Genomic DNA, 15524 nt, shown 5'->3' on the forward strand with positions numbered 1-15524 from the left:
CGGTGCGTCGCCCAACTGGGTCCGGGGGGAAACTGATGGGGGGAAAAACCGCACATCGCAGTAAAATTTTCCCCGTCGCATGAAGAGGAAGGATCTGTCTCTCAAACCCCCCAGAGAAGAATGTAGAGTATTTCGTGCCTTTCGCATAACAGCGAGGAAAACACAAACTGTTGAGTTAGTGGTGAGCAGATGTCAGAGTTGTGTGTGTTTTGCAGGCGGCGGGCGCAGTTTGGCGGCGGTGGCAGGACAGTGAAGAGGCCATGAGCTCCAGCAGTGAGAGCCGGAGCAGACAGCTGGCAGACGGACTGACTGCGGCTCCTCTGCGGCTGCAGCTGCGGGCTGAGCGCCTCCTCCACCTGGACTGAAACCTCCCTGAAGTCTAGCCACAGGAAGGAGATCTCAAATATGGACCAACCCAAAAGGTAAATTGCAGGATTTGTTGTTGCGTTTGATTTATTTCCCGGCTCTATTGTTTGTTTATGTGACTGGTTGTGTCTGAGCGTTAATCTGTCCCCTTATGTTTGCTCCCGGCGGAGGAATGGCTGCTCTCTTATCGCATCTTTTGTTATTGTTTGTGTATGAAGCTGCGTCGCTGTTATCCTCTCACTGCCCTGCTACCAGCACAGAAGATAGTTGATGTTTTGCAGCTTTCAAGTGACGCGGTCCTCTTCTTTCTCATGCTTATTGTTATTATTTATGATGCAGCTGCAGCTTTGCATCTTGATGTGAATGCGCACGTACGAGGTGAGGACGGTGGGGAGCGGAGGGATGTGTGAGCAGCAGATGACTCTGCAGCTGGACTCAGCTGTGCGCCAGTGATCAACCACACCATGTGGGGATCGATCCCTCCGCATGTGCACATGCAGCACACTCACGTCTGCAATCACATCACGTACGTGCGCTGTAACGTGATCCATGTGGGTCATACGCCGGTGGAGATGGGAGCAGTTTAGTTCCCAGTGAAACCTTCTCATTCACTGGTGAATTAAAACCAGCCCTGGCTCCGCAGCCCGGCAGCGCGTTGAAAGGCCTTATTGTTGCGGTGCAGCTGGCACCGCCGTGCGCACGTTCAGACCGGCCGGTGCATGCGTGACTCACGGCCCGGCTACACCGTCTATTTTATTGTCTTTCCAGGGATCGACGGAGATGCCCGCGCGTTTTAATGCCAGGGTGGGGCAACTCATGACTAATTGATTATGAAAATTAGTGCTTCGCATGCCGCAGTCCAGGGGATCTCTCCCTTCGACTGGTTCACCTCCTCTACATGCGAGAGGCTCGTCCTCCTGTAGTGATCACAGGGGCCATGCTCTCTCCACAGACGCTCCTCACATGATTTCCCCAGAGACCACCCGTCAGTAGGCCTGTCTGATATCTGTGGGGAGTGGGTTCAGAATAACTTTGGTGAAGTCCTGGATCTAACCGTACATCTGGTCCCTCACCTGTCCCCAGGTGTGCCTGTGATGCTCAGGGCTGAGGAGGAGAGCCGCTGAAGAGGAGGAGATGGGCTGCACCTCAGCCAAGCAGGTGTCAGCCGTGCCCAACGGGGAGGAGAGCCAGAATAAAGCCTACAGCAATGGAGACCTCCTCTCAGGTCAGTGGGTCAACAGGGCGCATCGTCGTCCAACACTGCTGACATGGACATTTATAACCGTCTGCAAAACATGGACTCCTATAAATAAGGTCACATTGATAAGATAAAGATATATAAAGATAAATCTGCTGTTTAGTTTTATTAATTAAGAATTTTGGTGCGTCACAAGTGCTGATGTTAAGCTGATGTTGTCAGATAGTGATGGACTTCTTAATGAGTGCTCTCAAACCGTTAGACCTCAATAAGAGGCAGCCGTCAGTATGAGGAGCGTTTTCTTAATTAAATGAGTAATTGTTTGGTCATATTTCTAATTTCCATCACAAATTTCCCACGAGCCTTTCAAGAGTCTAAACCCCAGAGCTGTTCCATTTTTTATTAAAAGAGAGAAAAACAACAATTCTTCATAAGGCTAAATGTTAATCATTTTATCCCTGAAATGTTACTTAAATGGTTGCTGCTTAATTTTTTTATGGATTATTGCATTATAGGGCTTGGCGAGTTGATTCTGATATAACCATGATAAATGTAACGATATATTTTTTGTTAGTTTAAAGAGTTAGTGAAGGGTGTGTTTTTAAACCCTTCTTTATGGACAATGATGTGTTATTCCTCCTCACAGCGCTTTCACAATATCAAAGTATGTCATAAATATGTATTACCCTTTTGTTATATTTCTATGGAAGAAAATTATACTGCAGTAATTACTCTAATTGTGTTATTGCCCACGCCTTGGGGATAATTCACTTCGGCTCTTGGTAGTTTGTGTGCATGAATGTATTATAAACAAATACTAAAACATAAAGTAAAATAAACATCTATCTCACTATCTCTTGTGAGCAGGTGTACTGTGCTAAAAGCAAAAAAGAGAAACAAAATTCCAAGCTCTCTAGAAATCTAAAAACCATATATTTTCAGAAGCTGTGAATGAAGAAGTCTTAATGCAATCTTTTTTTTATTTTTTATAACATTATTAAGAGCACAGCAGTATTAAACAAGCACTGGAATAACTTGCTTCATTGTCCAGTTCTCTGGGTCAGGTTGACCCCTTATTACAGCTTTATTAAAGGTGCTGTATGCACGTTTTTGCTCTCGCTACATAGCCAACATTAGCATTAATAACTGTTTACTTCTAGCAGGGTCATAAGGGGGGTAAAGGAGGAGGGTGCTGGGCACGGATCAGACCGACAGCTCATGTGCTCGCCGCTTGCCAGCCATTGTTCAGAGGGGCTTTAGTCTGGAGCGTGAGAATTCGAGCACATAATCACTTTGCCAAGTAGTGAACTGTGAGAACTGTTAACTCGGAGAATTGCGGCAGCGAGTGGGTCGTCCTCCGCGTGCCCGCCGCTCGCCTCTGTGGTCGCGTATTAATAAGAGGGGACGTGCTCCATTCTGCTTCTATGTCTCCCATTCTGTCACAGATGAGTACAAGATGAGAGGAGTGGAGAAAGTCAAGTACATCAGCGGAGATGAGGGAGGGGTGGACGGCCAGGACAGCACAGTCTGTGATTCTATTCTACTCTACTCTACTCTATTATAATCTATCCTGTTCTATTCTATTCTTCTCTACTCTTCTCTCTCTTCAATATGACATTTATGGTCTTGAATGATGTCTTCTGTTTCAGGTTCGTGTTTATAGAAAAGTCCATTTGTGAATAAACTAAGTCATGACAAACGTATCATAGACTGTATACAAAGACGGACGACATGACTTCTCCCCAAAAGTGAAGCACAAGTGTCTAGATCGCCACCTGGTGGATGGCTCCAGTCTGGGTCGTAAACTCAGCTTTCTCCATGTTAGTTCATGGGACAGTTATCACACTGAAGTTTGTTCAAGTGCTCATTTTTCCTGCAGGTTTAGTTTATATCAGTTGGTTGATGCTATTAAAACAGGGTGAAACATCATGATGAAATCATGAGGCTGCCTCGCATTCGGGGAGCACGTGTATTGGTGGGACCTCGCCACCACGGCTCCAAATGTGCAACATGGCTGCGTTTGCATACCAGGATATTTTGGCTTAATTTCTTGATATCGGGAGGAAGTGTAGTCTCACATCTTTACATACAGTCTATGATTCATATTCCCCCTTAATCGGATTAGAACGTAGAGCAGTGATTGTCATACATTTGCATATAAAGAAAACAAGACACAATTATGCTGTACTACAATGGAGTTTCTATCGACATTTGTAAAGTTCAGCACTTTTAAATATATTTAGGTGTAATTAGGTAATATGGTAGAAACATTCTGCTTTCCATTCTGCTGTATAATGCAATTCAATAAGACAGTTTGTGTTGTTGTGGATTTGTGTGTTGTCCCACAGGAGAAAAGCGCTCTCCTGGGTCAAGGCCAACAAATGGATGAAACAGGATCGAATGGAAATGAAAAGATACTGTAAGCGTCGCCGGCTGATGGAGGAGCTGTTTTTGTTTGACCAATTTAAATGTTATTACCATACATTTACATACATATTGTGTTTGTCTGTTTGGCTCTAACCTGCTGCACCGTGTTTCCCTGCAGGAGCTTCCACTCCTCCGAGAGTCAGCAGGAGTTCTTCAGGATGTTGGATGAGAAAATTGAAAAGGTGAATGACGGGAACGACAGAATCTGTCATTGGAGGGCCACTGTTTGATTTTTGTGTTTTTGCAGAAGGCCGCTGCTAGAGGACATAATGGAGGTTAATCCTTTCACTGCAGCAAATCTGTAGCAATTGAGGACACAACAGATGACATAATGATCTCACAAAAGAGCCTCAATCTGTCACGTCCAGTGCATTTCGCTAGTGTGGTGGTTTAAAGTGGTGTTGTTGAAAACAAAAAACATTTTTTTCTACTGCCAGCGCTGCACTGCGACAGGATCTGGTCACAGAGAAGAGTGGTTTAGGTAGCTTACAACCTGAGACTCTGCAGAAAGCTACAGCCACTCTCATAGATCTCACAGCCGACAGTGCATATCCCAGCAAAACCCAAACCATAAGGTCGAAGGAGTACACTGCAGAGCTCAGGGAAGAGGCTACAACAAAATAAATCTGCTGCATTTATGGTTCCCAAAAGGAGCGTCCATAACTCTTACATGTAAGAAGTGTGGAACAGCCAGGACTCGGACTAGAGCGGGAGAAGAGCTCTGATGTATATGTGAGCACAGAGAGGAGGATGGAAGCCCTATGTACGGTTTTAACCAGCTTTGTTCATATAGATGTTGAAATGACTAAAGCCTGACAGATTTTTGGGGCCGACATTCTAACAAAGTATAAGTACAAATAAATACACACAAATATACCACAGTAAAAGTAAAAACATCACATTGACCTTTCTACTAAAAGTAAGTAAGAACTAAGTAAAAGTATGTAGTCAGAACATATAACGCTTGTAAAATATAGTGGAGTAGATATTTGCAGATATGTGAAGTGGTTTAACAATGAAAAGTACCTGAAAATAAATCAACTTGCGCACTGTAATGAAGTAAATGTACTTTGTTATGTCCCACTACTGGGGACTGATGTTCATACAGCTATTAGGGAGAAATAAATTACAGTGTGTATTGGATGATATGCGTATATAAATAAGAATTCTTAAGATGTTATCGAACCCTTGTGTAAAATAAATGTAATTGAGGTTTAATATTTTACAGTTTGAACTCTATTATAAATGATAAATAAAAAAAAACACAGATACAACCAAATGTATTAAAATTATCAAACTGAACTCAGACACGTTACCTCTCTAGCTTCTTTTTGAAAGCTGCTGGAATGATTCACTTGCCTTTTATTTATACTGTTTTTATCAATTATATTATTGTTGAAGTTATTTTTTGCCACTTTATATTTTATGTGCCCTGTGTCATTTTAGCCAACTGCCCTGAAAGCTTTAGTTTTACTTCTTGTTGTTAAGCACTTTATAGCGTAACTATCCACTCTGTAAATAAAGTGCATTATCAAGAAAGAGACAAGAGCATCTCTAATAACTTTTTCTCTGCTGTGTATCCAGGGCCGGGACTACTGCTCAGAGGAGGAGGACATGACATAGCACTGTGGCCGTTCCTCCGTCAGTCCGCAGAATGAAAGGAACTGTCTTTCCAGTGTTAGGGATGGAGCCCACCATGTGACACCACGTCCAGGGCGAATCTGTCCCGTCTCCACTGTCCCTTGTGTGTATGCGCCTGAGAAGAACGGATCACTGACTCAAATCAAGCACCTTTTTTGCCGTCCTGCTCTGTTGACTAACCCTGAGAGAGACTGAAACCCAACGTCCAAGACAGATCAGTATTTGCACGTCTGCAGAGGGAGGGAAGTCTTTACTCTCCCGATGAAGCCAAGGAAATGTTGGGATCCTGAGTAGGAAGCTTATTTTTTCCACTTTTTGGAAAACTCTTGAAAGATCAATATACACGGCTATCATGGAGATATCATGTAGACACTAGACACACAGACTGTTTATTTAATAATCCAACGGTGGGAATGACCAGCGCTGATGTGGACGCTGAGTGAAAGTGAAAATAATGTCTCTGTCTGCATTATTTTAAATATTTCGTCCTCCTGAAAAGTGGACGGGTTGGAAACTTACATTCCGAGACACAGTATGTACCTCTTTTCTACAGCTTGTTGGCCAGTGCGGTGTGTTCGTCTGTCCCTGTCTGTTTCTGTATAACGAGTATTTATGTTGAATAAGGCTCAGGGCTGAAGTGTTGTGATAATTGTCCCATATAGGCGAGTCCTTCCTCTCATCGAGACACTGCTGCACCATTCAAATATAAAGAGACACACACACATGCACTCTCACGGCGGGGTCACTGACGAGCCCCGCTTCAGTATCTGCTCCATGTTAACCCTGCAGGGCGGTGGACACTGCGACATCACAGATTAGCCTCATCATGTGTTTTGATCACCGGTGTTTCTTTTTTTTTGTTCTGTTTGTGTGTTGAACTTTTGTTTTTCTAGAAAATTAAAAGCGTTTTCAGTAACTTCTCCACACAGCTGAGGTGTTGTGTTGTTCTGATAAACAGAGCTGGGAGTGTAAGTGGAGCTGCAGCCGACACAAACAACCTGCAGGGGGAGTCGGTTTGTCAACAATATATTCTGTGAAGCTGAAGCAGCAAAAGGTCGGTCAAATCAGAACACAAAAAAGCAAAAATCCTTACAAAGATATGAATTGACTGAACATCTCTTGTTGCCACTTGTTTAGATTTTAAATTAAACTCAAATATCCCTTTCCCTCTTAGTCGTTCCAAAACTAGAATGGCGCTCTACAACAGTCTCTTAGATCCAATTGAGCTGCACCAAATTTCACACACATAGATTTGAATGTGCCTTATTGTTTTTCATTAAGATCCATGAATTATTCCCCTGGATTGTTGAGAAACTCCCTCATCTCAATGTGAAAGTGGGTTAAAAAAAAGAACTCCTGGATCTGATCCACACCAAATTGAATGGGTTCGTCCCTGACCACCCACACTGCATCATTTCACCAAGATGTGTGGCAATCCATTTGGTCATTGTTGTGTTATCTTGCTTACAAACAAACACACAGTGGGGAACTAAACACACACATAACCCTCTTTGAATGGGTAACCCCTCCATGTTTACATAGCCTTTACCTTACCTATCTGACAATGATCCCCTCAAAACAGGGAACTTTGGTTTTTAAAGGAAGTCAAATATCGTCAAGCAAACTAGGGACAAACTAATCAAGTCTGCTGGTTATTAAGATCAGAAATACTAAACAACCTAATCCAAATGATTTATTTACTTAATGTGCTGCATCTCTTGATTATCATTTGATATAACTTGCAGATATCAATATGTGCATCAGCCTCAGTTCATCAACAGTTGGGCTGCGTTGTAATGCAGCCAAATCATTTAGTGGATGAACTGGGAGTGATCTCGGGTCATGTGACCAGGGGTTACACACTTTACCAACTGCATCAATAGAGCAATGATTCAACTTAGTTTGTTCACAACACAACAAAAGCTGCTTTCAGACATGCCCTGACCTCCAGAGATCCTCCGGACACGTGAATGTGTGAATGCAAGTGGGAGGAACACATCAGGGAGATACTCCGCTGGATTCACTGCGAGGGAATGGGGGGGGGGGGGGGGGGGGGGGGGTTGATGACTCTTCTAATGCACGACAGACACAAAAATAAAAAAGACAAAAATCAAATAAAAAACTCATGGTGAAAAAACGGAGCCATTAACGTAGAAGACCCAGACGATCATGTGATCTCCACCGGGGAATGAATAGGCGACATCCTGCCTGCCTGCTGCTCCTGCCCTCTCCTGAATCCTGTGAGGAATTGGTTGCTGTTGTGAACACGTGTGAGCAGAGTACCTCCGGCTGTTTTGTGCATATGTGAAAGGCAAAGTGTGGAGAAAGTCCCAGTTTTCTGGAGATCATCTGCAGGACATGTCTGAGAAAAGGGCTTTATCAACAGAGAATCACAGGCTGTAGCCTCATATGTCCCATGGAAGAGTCCGGTCGCACCTGTCTTACACAGACTGAGAATGTCTTTCTGTCCTGTCTTCAGTTCATCACCTCCTCCCTCCAGCTTCTCAGTGCTGCTGCCGCCTCTTCCGGTGCTGCCGGCGGCCGGCATCCTGAAAGGGCCCCACAGGAGGGTCGGGTGTCACCAAACCATCGGTCATCTTCTGGTAGACTAGGGTGGAGTCCGATGCCACCGCACACAGCACCATGGGAAAGCCTCGGTCCAGCACGTGTCGTATGCTGCACAGCAGAGAGGCGGATACAGTTAGCACATAGAAGGAAGAGGATCTGTGGTGGTAAAAAAAAAAGAAAGTCTTTTCACCTTCTGTGGCAAAGAGATCGGTGAACAGGTAGAGGAAGGATGGTCTGGATGGGGGCTCCATCCTTCTCTCTCCCTTCTAACAACACCAACTGCAGCTCAGGACTCTTGAGGCTAGACACGTCCTTCCACCGACGCACTGAGGAGAACACAAGAGAGTGTGAGACAGTGAGAGAGTGTGTGAGAGTGGTCTATAGTCTGAGCAAAGGTCCTGCAGTGTCAGTAACCTTTAGGCTTCACTAATATTGTTATTATTTTGTTATTTCTTATGTCCTTATATTATTTGAAAGATGCAGGAAGTCACTTTTAATCCTCATCAGGAAACCTTACCTCCTGTGGATGTGACATTGACAATATTGTACATAGTTGTAGATTCTATTATGAACCCCATGTTTGTGTCTTCAGTCATTTTAATGAACAAAGGAAGAGTTAACAGTGCACACAGTCACATGAACTACACACTGTGTGGAATAAATAGGATTATTTTACTAAGTTTGCTATTTTCTGTAGAAATAATCAAAAGAAACATTATGTTTTACAAGTTAAAACAGTGTTTGCTGGTAAAAGTTATATTCTTATATTTATTTATTCACTTCAACAGTATACATGAATCAATAGAATAAAGAACAGGATTGGCAGGTTGTTAAATTAAACCTCAGGCTCTGACCCAATGCGACCACACAGAGTGACACAGACACTCACCCTCCGTTAGATCCATGTATACGAGGAAAGCTGCGTGCAGCTGAGCGCTGTCCTCAACCTCCAGGTCCTTCATCTGCTGATACTGAGGACATAGACAGACACTGGTAAGTGCGGGTTTTATCAGAGGGCACCTGAACGCAGCACAGACCTGAACCTCTGACATCTGGACTCACCGCTGGATGCTGCAGGATCCAGTTCGGACGAGGAGGAGCTTCGTCCGACGCCTCAGACATTTGAACCACTCAGGAGTCTACGAGTTAGTTTACCGACAGTATACACAACTAATACTACAAATACTACTACTACTACTACTACTACTACTACTGCTGCTGCTGTACCGACATGTGTGTGCTGTGTTTACTGGTTATACCGGCGTGCTACACTGAAAGCCGTCCGGGTGGAATTTTCCCTCCTTACTCTTGTGTTCCGCGTAGCCTGTCAGACAAAAAAGCCAAAAAAACGAATACATAAACTATTTAAAGCCTATATATACTAAATACACTTAGCACATTTTTCAATTTACCCTATTTGACTATATTTACTTTATTTTACTTTATTTATCTTATTTATTCATACCTAATTTATCATATGTTACTTTCATTTACTGTATTTACGACATATATATATATATGTGTGTCAATGTAAAAATTTGGTATATAACATATTTCTTTGTCTTTGTCTCATTTTACATTCCCAAGCTCAAATTATATGTGAAATGTTGCAAAGACTTGTCAAAACTTATATTCTATTATTTATGAATTCACTTCAACAGAAAAATCAGGTACACCAAGTATATATCTCTGTTTGGTATACATAGTTAACATCAACATGGGAAAGAAGTCCACGAGTAGATTGGAAATCGTCATGACAACTGTGCAAATTGTGGTCACGAAAGATATGAACATCACGTTAACAAACAGACTTCGAGGTCTGATTGGTGAGTCGACACGATGGACTTCACTTTCCATTCATCCATGAGAGCCACAGACTGTAACCATGATGTGAAATATTCACAAAATCAAACAGTAGACGGTTTCTCATCATCTGGGCATCTCTCTCTCTCTCTCTCGCTCTCTCTCTCTCTCTCTCTTTGACTGTGTGTGTGTGTGTGTTTTACCATGTGTGTGAGAGTCTCTCCTCTCTCAGTTGCACCAGTCGGACTCTACAGGGACATGAAGGTGTCCTGCCTGCTGCAAATATGCCTCCTGAATTAGTGAGATTCAGATTATTGATTGTCCTTCTCTTGCTGCTCACTGGCACAGAGGAGACACCAGCCGATGACCTCCCTGAGTCGTCCCTGCTGAAACCCACAGTGCTGATCACCATCCTCGCTCGCAACACACAGCACAGCCTCCCTCACTTCCTGGGATGCATCGACCGACTGGACTATCCAAAGGAGCGAATCGCCATCTGGTACTGTTAACTTTATTTAGTGAATTTATCACTTCATTCAAATATGGGGAATGGATTTCAGGAAAAGGGATATTGTCAGAGATTTTATGCATTTTGTGAATGTCATGGTTGATATTTGATATATATAAGAAAAAAGAAAGAAAGAAGGAAGGAAGAAGGGATGGAAGGAAAGACAGGCAGACGAAAGGAAGAAGAAGGACGGATGGAATGAAAGACAGGCAGATGGAAAAGGAGAAAAGAAGGAAGGAAAGACAGGTAAATGAAAGAAGAGAAGAAAGAAAGAAGGATGCAAGGAGAGAAATAAAAATGGAAAGATGGAAGGAAAGAAGGAAGGAAGAAAATAAATTAAAAAAGACAGACAGAAAGAAAGAAAGACAGAAATAAGGAAGGATAGTAGGAAAGACTGGCAGATGGAAAGAAGAAACAAAGGAATGAAAGAAAGTTAAAAAAAAAGATGAGAAAAAAAATGAGAAAAAGAAGGCAATAATGAAGGAAAGAGAGTAATGCTGTTACTGTGTGTTGTCAGGGCGGCGTGTGACCACAGTGTGGACAACAGCACAGTCATCCTGCAGGAGTGGCTCAGACGAGTCCAGCACATGTACCACTCAGTGGACTGGAGACCAGCAGAACAACCAAGGTGATTCAATAAGGAAAATAAGAAATGATCATCCTCCATCTAATGAAGAGGTAGCGAGGCAGACCTCCTGTGATCGCCTCATGCTGACAGACTCATTTCATTATTCTCTTTCTCCTCTCAGCTCTTATGCAGACGAGCAGGGTCCAAAGCACTGGAGCGACTCTCGCTTCATCCATGTGATGAAGCTAAGGCAGGCGGCGCTCGGAACTGCCAGACGACTGTGGACTGACTACATACTGGTGAGACATTAGGGACCCCAGACATGAACTCCAGAAAATGTCCAGAAAATTGGGTCTGCGCATTTTTCCGGACTGGGCCTCTCACATATGAGGAACACAGCAGGAGATTGTGTGAGTCTGACGTGCTCAGCGAAATATCCTGAACAGTAGGTGAGGGGTGATGTCTGAGCAGGAAGCTCTCGAATCTGGTGTTTCCAAGTGGACATCTTCATCTGTTTCTACCACACATTTTACCAGGAGATTGGCAGGAAATGTTTTGGAAAATGTCCGGAGCAGCTGATCACTTTCTACCAGACAGCCCCTCCGGTAAATTTCAGGAAAATATCCGGAGTTCAGTGCCTGTCTGAAAGCAGCTAAAGAAAAATGTATTAGCGTATTCAGAGAATTGATCCAATGTCACAGTGTCTGGTGTTTCAGGCGTCTACAGTGTGTTATGTCTTTGTCCCTCAGTTTGTGGACAGTGACAACTTGCTGACAAACCGCCACGTGCTGTCTGACATGATGGAGGAGAATCGAACGATTGTTGCTCCCATGTTGGAATCAAGAAGTCTGTACTCCAACTTCTGGTGTGGCATGACTCCTCAGGTACAAACACACACAACACATGGCTGATTCCACACCACTCAAAGCAATGACCAAAACTCTAATATGACTTTTTTTTATAATACCCACACAGGGATACTACAGGCGAACCCCTGAGTACATCCCCATCTGTAAGTGGGAGAGACGGGGCTGCTTTGCAGTTCCCATGGTGCACTCCACCTACCTGCTGGACTTGAGGCGCAGAGCCAGTGGAGCACTGACCTTCCACCCTCCTCACCCTGAGTACCACTATCATGTAGACGACATCATGGCCTTTGCTTTCTCTGCCAAGCAAGCAGGTCCGACCTTTTTCAAATGTTTTTTTAATTACCACCAGTGAGGAGGTTATGTTTGGCAGATATTTGAAAAATATTCTCAATTTCCATGACATTTTGTGTAGAGGGACATATAATATGTGTAAACTGAGGCTTCTTTGTGGCCCCCAATGTAGAAATCCTAGTTCAACCTCTGCTGCCACTGCTTTTCAAATGATAGATATTTTACACTGAGTCCTGATGATGTCTGTTTCTGTCGCAGGCGTCCAGATGTACTTGTGCAACAGGGACCATTATGGATATTTACCAGAGCCCCTCACGCAAGATCAGACCCTGGAGGAGGAAGAGGAGAGTTTTACCCACACGCTGACAGAGGCACTGAGTACGTTCCCTCTAACTGAGAATTGGGGGGGATCTCCCTCTTCAGTCTTTGCTCATCGTTTCTCTGGTCTGTGTGAGCATATTTGGTCTCTTTCGCTCTCACAGTCTTGACACATGTCTCACTCCTCTGTTAAAGGCCACCGCCTCTCATTTATCTCTCCTCCTCTTCATTGAGTTTCACATGAGCTAGGTGTTGAACTCAGAAAACTCCCTGAGAAATCCCCCTGAAACCAATAGATAATCATGTGAGATTAAAGGTCTGTGTGTGTCTTTCCAGTTGACTTCACCATGGAGCCTTCCCAGTACGTTCACACCGCATCTAAAGAACCAGGAAAGATGGGGTTTGATGAGGTGCAGAATCTTTTTCCGTTGAGTGGATGTGTCATAGTTGTTTTCTGTATAATTGAATGGTCTCTTCACCCCCCCCCCCCCCCCCCCCCCCCCCCACCCCCCCCCCCCCACACCCACATCAGATCTTTCTGATCAATCTGAAACGTCGCTCGGACCGACGGGACAGGATGTTGAGTTCTCTGGCCGTCCTCGGCATCAATGCCACACTGACAGAGGCCGTGGATGGCAAGTATGACCAAACAGTAACTGCTCTCTGTTCACAGTGTGGTGGAAGTGGGATTCACCGATAAGAGTTAAGACCGCGTAGAAATACTCGATTTAAAACTCGCAGGGAGTAAAGTATCGTCATTTAAAAGTATCAAATATAAAAGTTGTACTACTACTTAGAACGATCTCTCAGACTGTTATATGTATATGTAACATATTTAAATATGTAATCGATATCTTGGCTTGTTTTGATGGAGCATATGTAAACAATTGTGTATCAAAATGCTGCATGTTATATATTGTACATACATTTTTTATCTCCAAGGTAACTATTGACCGGTGGCAAGCTCCAACTTGTACTTTTTATTAATGGTATTTTATGAATCTGTTCACATTCAACAGGGAAATATTTTCGGCAATGCATTGAATTCACAGTCAGAGTTACTAGTCACTTTAAAAGGACTCTAAATATGATTTTTTTTTCTATGAACAAACTCTCAACAGTATAGAAAGTAAAAAATACATGTTCCACCTTGACCAACTTTTATCCAGGGGCTGTTGTAACGGATTCAATATACACTGTGGTCTATCAGTATAATTACTCAGAATGGAAAGGATCGGAATGCCTCTCTCACCACTTCTAGAAATTTGAATTATAATTATTATTAAATGTGAGAATTTAATAATAATTTCTTTTTGTAAAGATGCAAGTTACTTTAATAGTGACATTTTGTGTCATGTGTCTTTAGCATGAAATAAACAAGGCTTCACTGGTCAAAATCTTTTCCCTGTCTTAAACTGATGACATGTGTTTGTGTTGTCCACACACAGAGCCTTGAACTCCTCTCAGCTGCAGGCCATGGGCATCGACATGCTGCCCGGGTACAAAGACCCGTACTCAGAGCGTGTGCTGACCAGAGGAGAGATCGGCTGCTTCCTCAGTCACTACAACATCTGGAAGCAGGTAATAATACACACCGTGCACGACACACTCCTCAGCGCAGCTCGGTTCACCGACAATGCCGAGGAGTTTGCTACTAATGAGGGCAGAGTGGACATAATAAGCTGTTGATGATGATGGCTGCTATGTGTCGCCCCCTAGGTGGTGCAGCAGAAACTGCAGCGTGTGCTTCTGCTGGAGGATGATGTGAGATTTGAGGCCAGATTTCGAAGCAGGCTGGTCGCCATTATGGAAAATGTGATGACAGTGGGACTGGACTGGGACCTGATGTAAGTGAATTCTTATTCACACGTTACTATTACAGATAATGGTGCAGATAAGGACTTTTGGAATACCTTTCTTCACCCTGTGACCTGTCTTCCTGAAGTTATGTGGGTCGCAAGCGGCTGCAAGTGAAGGAGCCAGAGAGCTGGGTGGAGGGAGTGAGTAACCTCGTGCACCCTGGTTACTCCTACTGGACTCTGGGTTACGTCCTGTCCCTGCAGGGGGCCCAAAAGCTCCTGCAGTCCAAGCCTCTGCACAAAATGCTTCCTGTGGATGAGTTCCTACCCATCATGTTCGACAAACACCCAAGTGAGTCTCATGTACTGTTTGTACGTTCAAATGTAAACTTTGAATGACAGTAAGAGCCTCTTGAAGTGAAACTCGCCTCATTTTCAAACATGCCCACTTCCTTCTCTCCTCAGAGATGAGTACAAGCAGCATTTTGAGCGGAGGGAGCTGAGAGCGTTTTCCGTGGAGCCTCTCTTGCTCTTCCCCACACACTACACAGGAGAGCCCGGCTACCTCAGCGACACCGAGACGTCCACCATCTGGGACGACGAGGCAGTGGAGACAGACTGGGACAGGGACGGGGCCAAACACAGGCGTGAGCCGGAAGCGCAGGGGCCTGGGTTTCGACATGTGGCTTCTCAACCTGCTCGTGGTGGCGGGCCTCCCCTCGCTGCCAGTGGAAACCGAGATGAACTCTGAGGGAGACTTGACACATGTCCTGGCACAAAGCCAGGCCAGTTGAACAACACCAACAAGCTCCTCCCCCCCTCTCTCTGTGCAAGTAGGCTGTTTAAAGATAAATTACCATCTGGTCCTAATTGGGTCATTTGATAAAACTCGATAAAAAAATAAATAGTTAAGGTCTAAACATTTCCATTTTAGCTCAAGTATCTTCCTGAGGACCCAACTTGAAGTCATGATCATCTCAGGTGATATTGGACTTAATTGGTGCATATTTACAAACTAACCAGTCGGGTTTTTCAGCCCAAGGTAGTCGCCATATACTCACCAAGACAAGCTGTAAAGACCAAGAACAGTGGCACACATTTCATTAGATTCGGAATATTATAGAAGTCCAGAAATACACCAGTTTATAATATCTACAGGGAAGTACGT

At 43.9% G+C, this 15524-nt stretch overlaps 3 protein-coding genes across 3 annotated transcripts; 2 read left to right on the forward strand and 1 right to left on the reverse strand.

The window, feature by feature from the left end:
* Positions 1 to 24: 24 nt before the first annotated feature.
* zgc:55943 (uncharacterized protein LOC406337 homolog) lies at positions 25 to 6554 on the forward strand. The gene is made up of 7 exons (XM_053437323.1): positions 25 to 122; positions 216 to 422; positions 1450 to 1591; positions 3010 to 3089; positions 3913 to 3983; positions 4110 to 4173; positions 5576 to 6554. Exons 3-7 carry the CDS (start codon positions 1501 to 1503, stop codon positions 5612 to 5614), a joined length of 345 nt encoding a protein of 114 aa, XP_053293298.1. The 5' UTR covers positions 25 to 122; positions 216 to 422; positions 1450 to 1500; the 3' UTR covers positions 5615 to 6554.
* A 1136-nt stretch (positions 6555 to 7690) lies between these two features.
* Positions 7691 to 9458, reverse strand: tsen15 (TSEN15 tRNA splicing endonuclease subunit). The gene is made up of 4 exons (XM_053437322.1): positions 9263 to 9458; positions 9090 to 9171; positions 8391 to 8526; positions 7691 to 8308 (listed from the first exon to the last, which is right to left on the reverse strand). The coding sequence occupies exons 1-4, from the start codon at positions 9320 to 9322 to the stop codon at positions 8137 to 8139; spliced, it is 450 nt and encodes a 149-aa protein (XP_053293297.1). The 5' UTR covers positions 9323 to 9458; the 3' UTR covers positions 7691 to 8136.
* Positions 9459 to 9953: 495 nt separating this feature from the next.
* Positions 9954 to 15107, forward strand: LOC128454586 (procollagen galactosyltransferase 2). Its single transcript, XM_053438005.1, has 13 exons — positions 9954 to 10026; positions 10352 to 10502; positions 11029 to 11139; positions 11261 to 11378; positions 11829 to 11963; positions 12055 to 12259; positions 12498 to 12617; positions 12894 to 12967; positions 13090 to 13196; positions 14006 to 14138; positions 14277 to 14404; positions 14503 to 14708; positions 14824 to 15107. The coding sequence occupies exons 1-13, from the start codon at positions 9954 to 9956 to the stop codon at positions 15105 to 15107; spliced, it is 1845 nt and encodes a 614-aa protein (XP_053293980.1).
* The last annotated feature ends 417 nt before the right edge of the window (positions 15108 to 15524 follow it).

The sequence above is a fragment of the Pleuronectes platessa genome, chromosome 13, assembly GCF_947347685.1.
Source record: "Pleuronectes platessa chromosome 13, fPlePla1.1, whole genome shotgun sequence".
NCBI lineage: Eukaryota > Metazoa > Chordata > Actinopteri > Pleuronectiformes > Pleuronectidae > Pleuronectes > Pleuronectes platessa.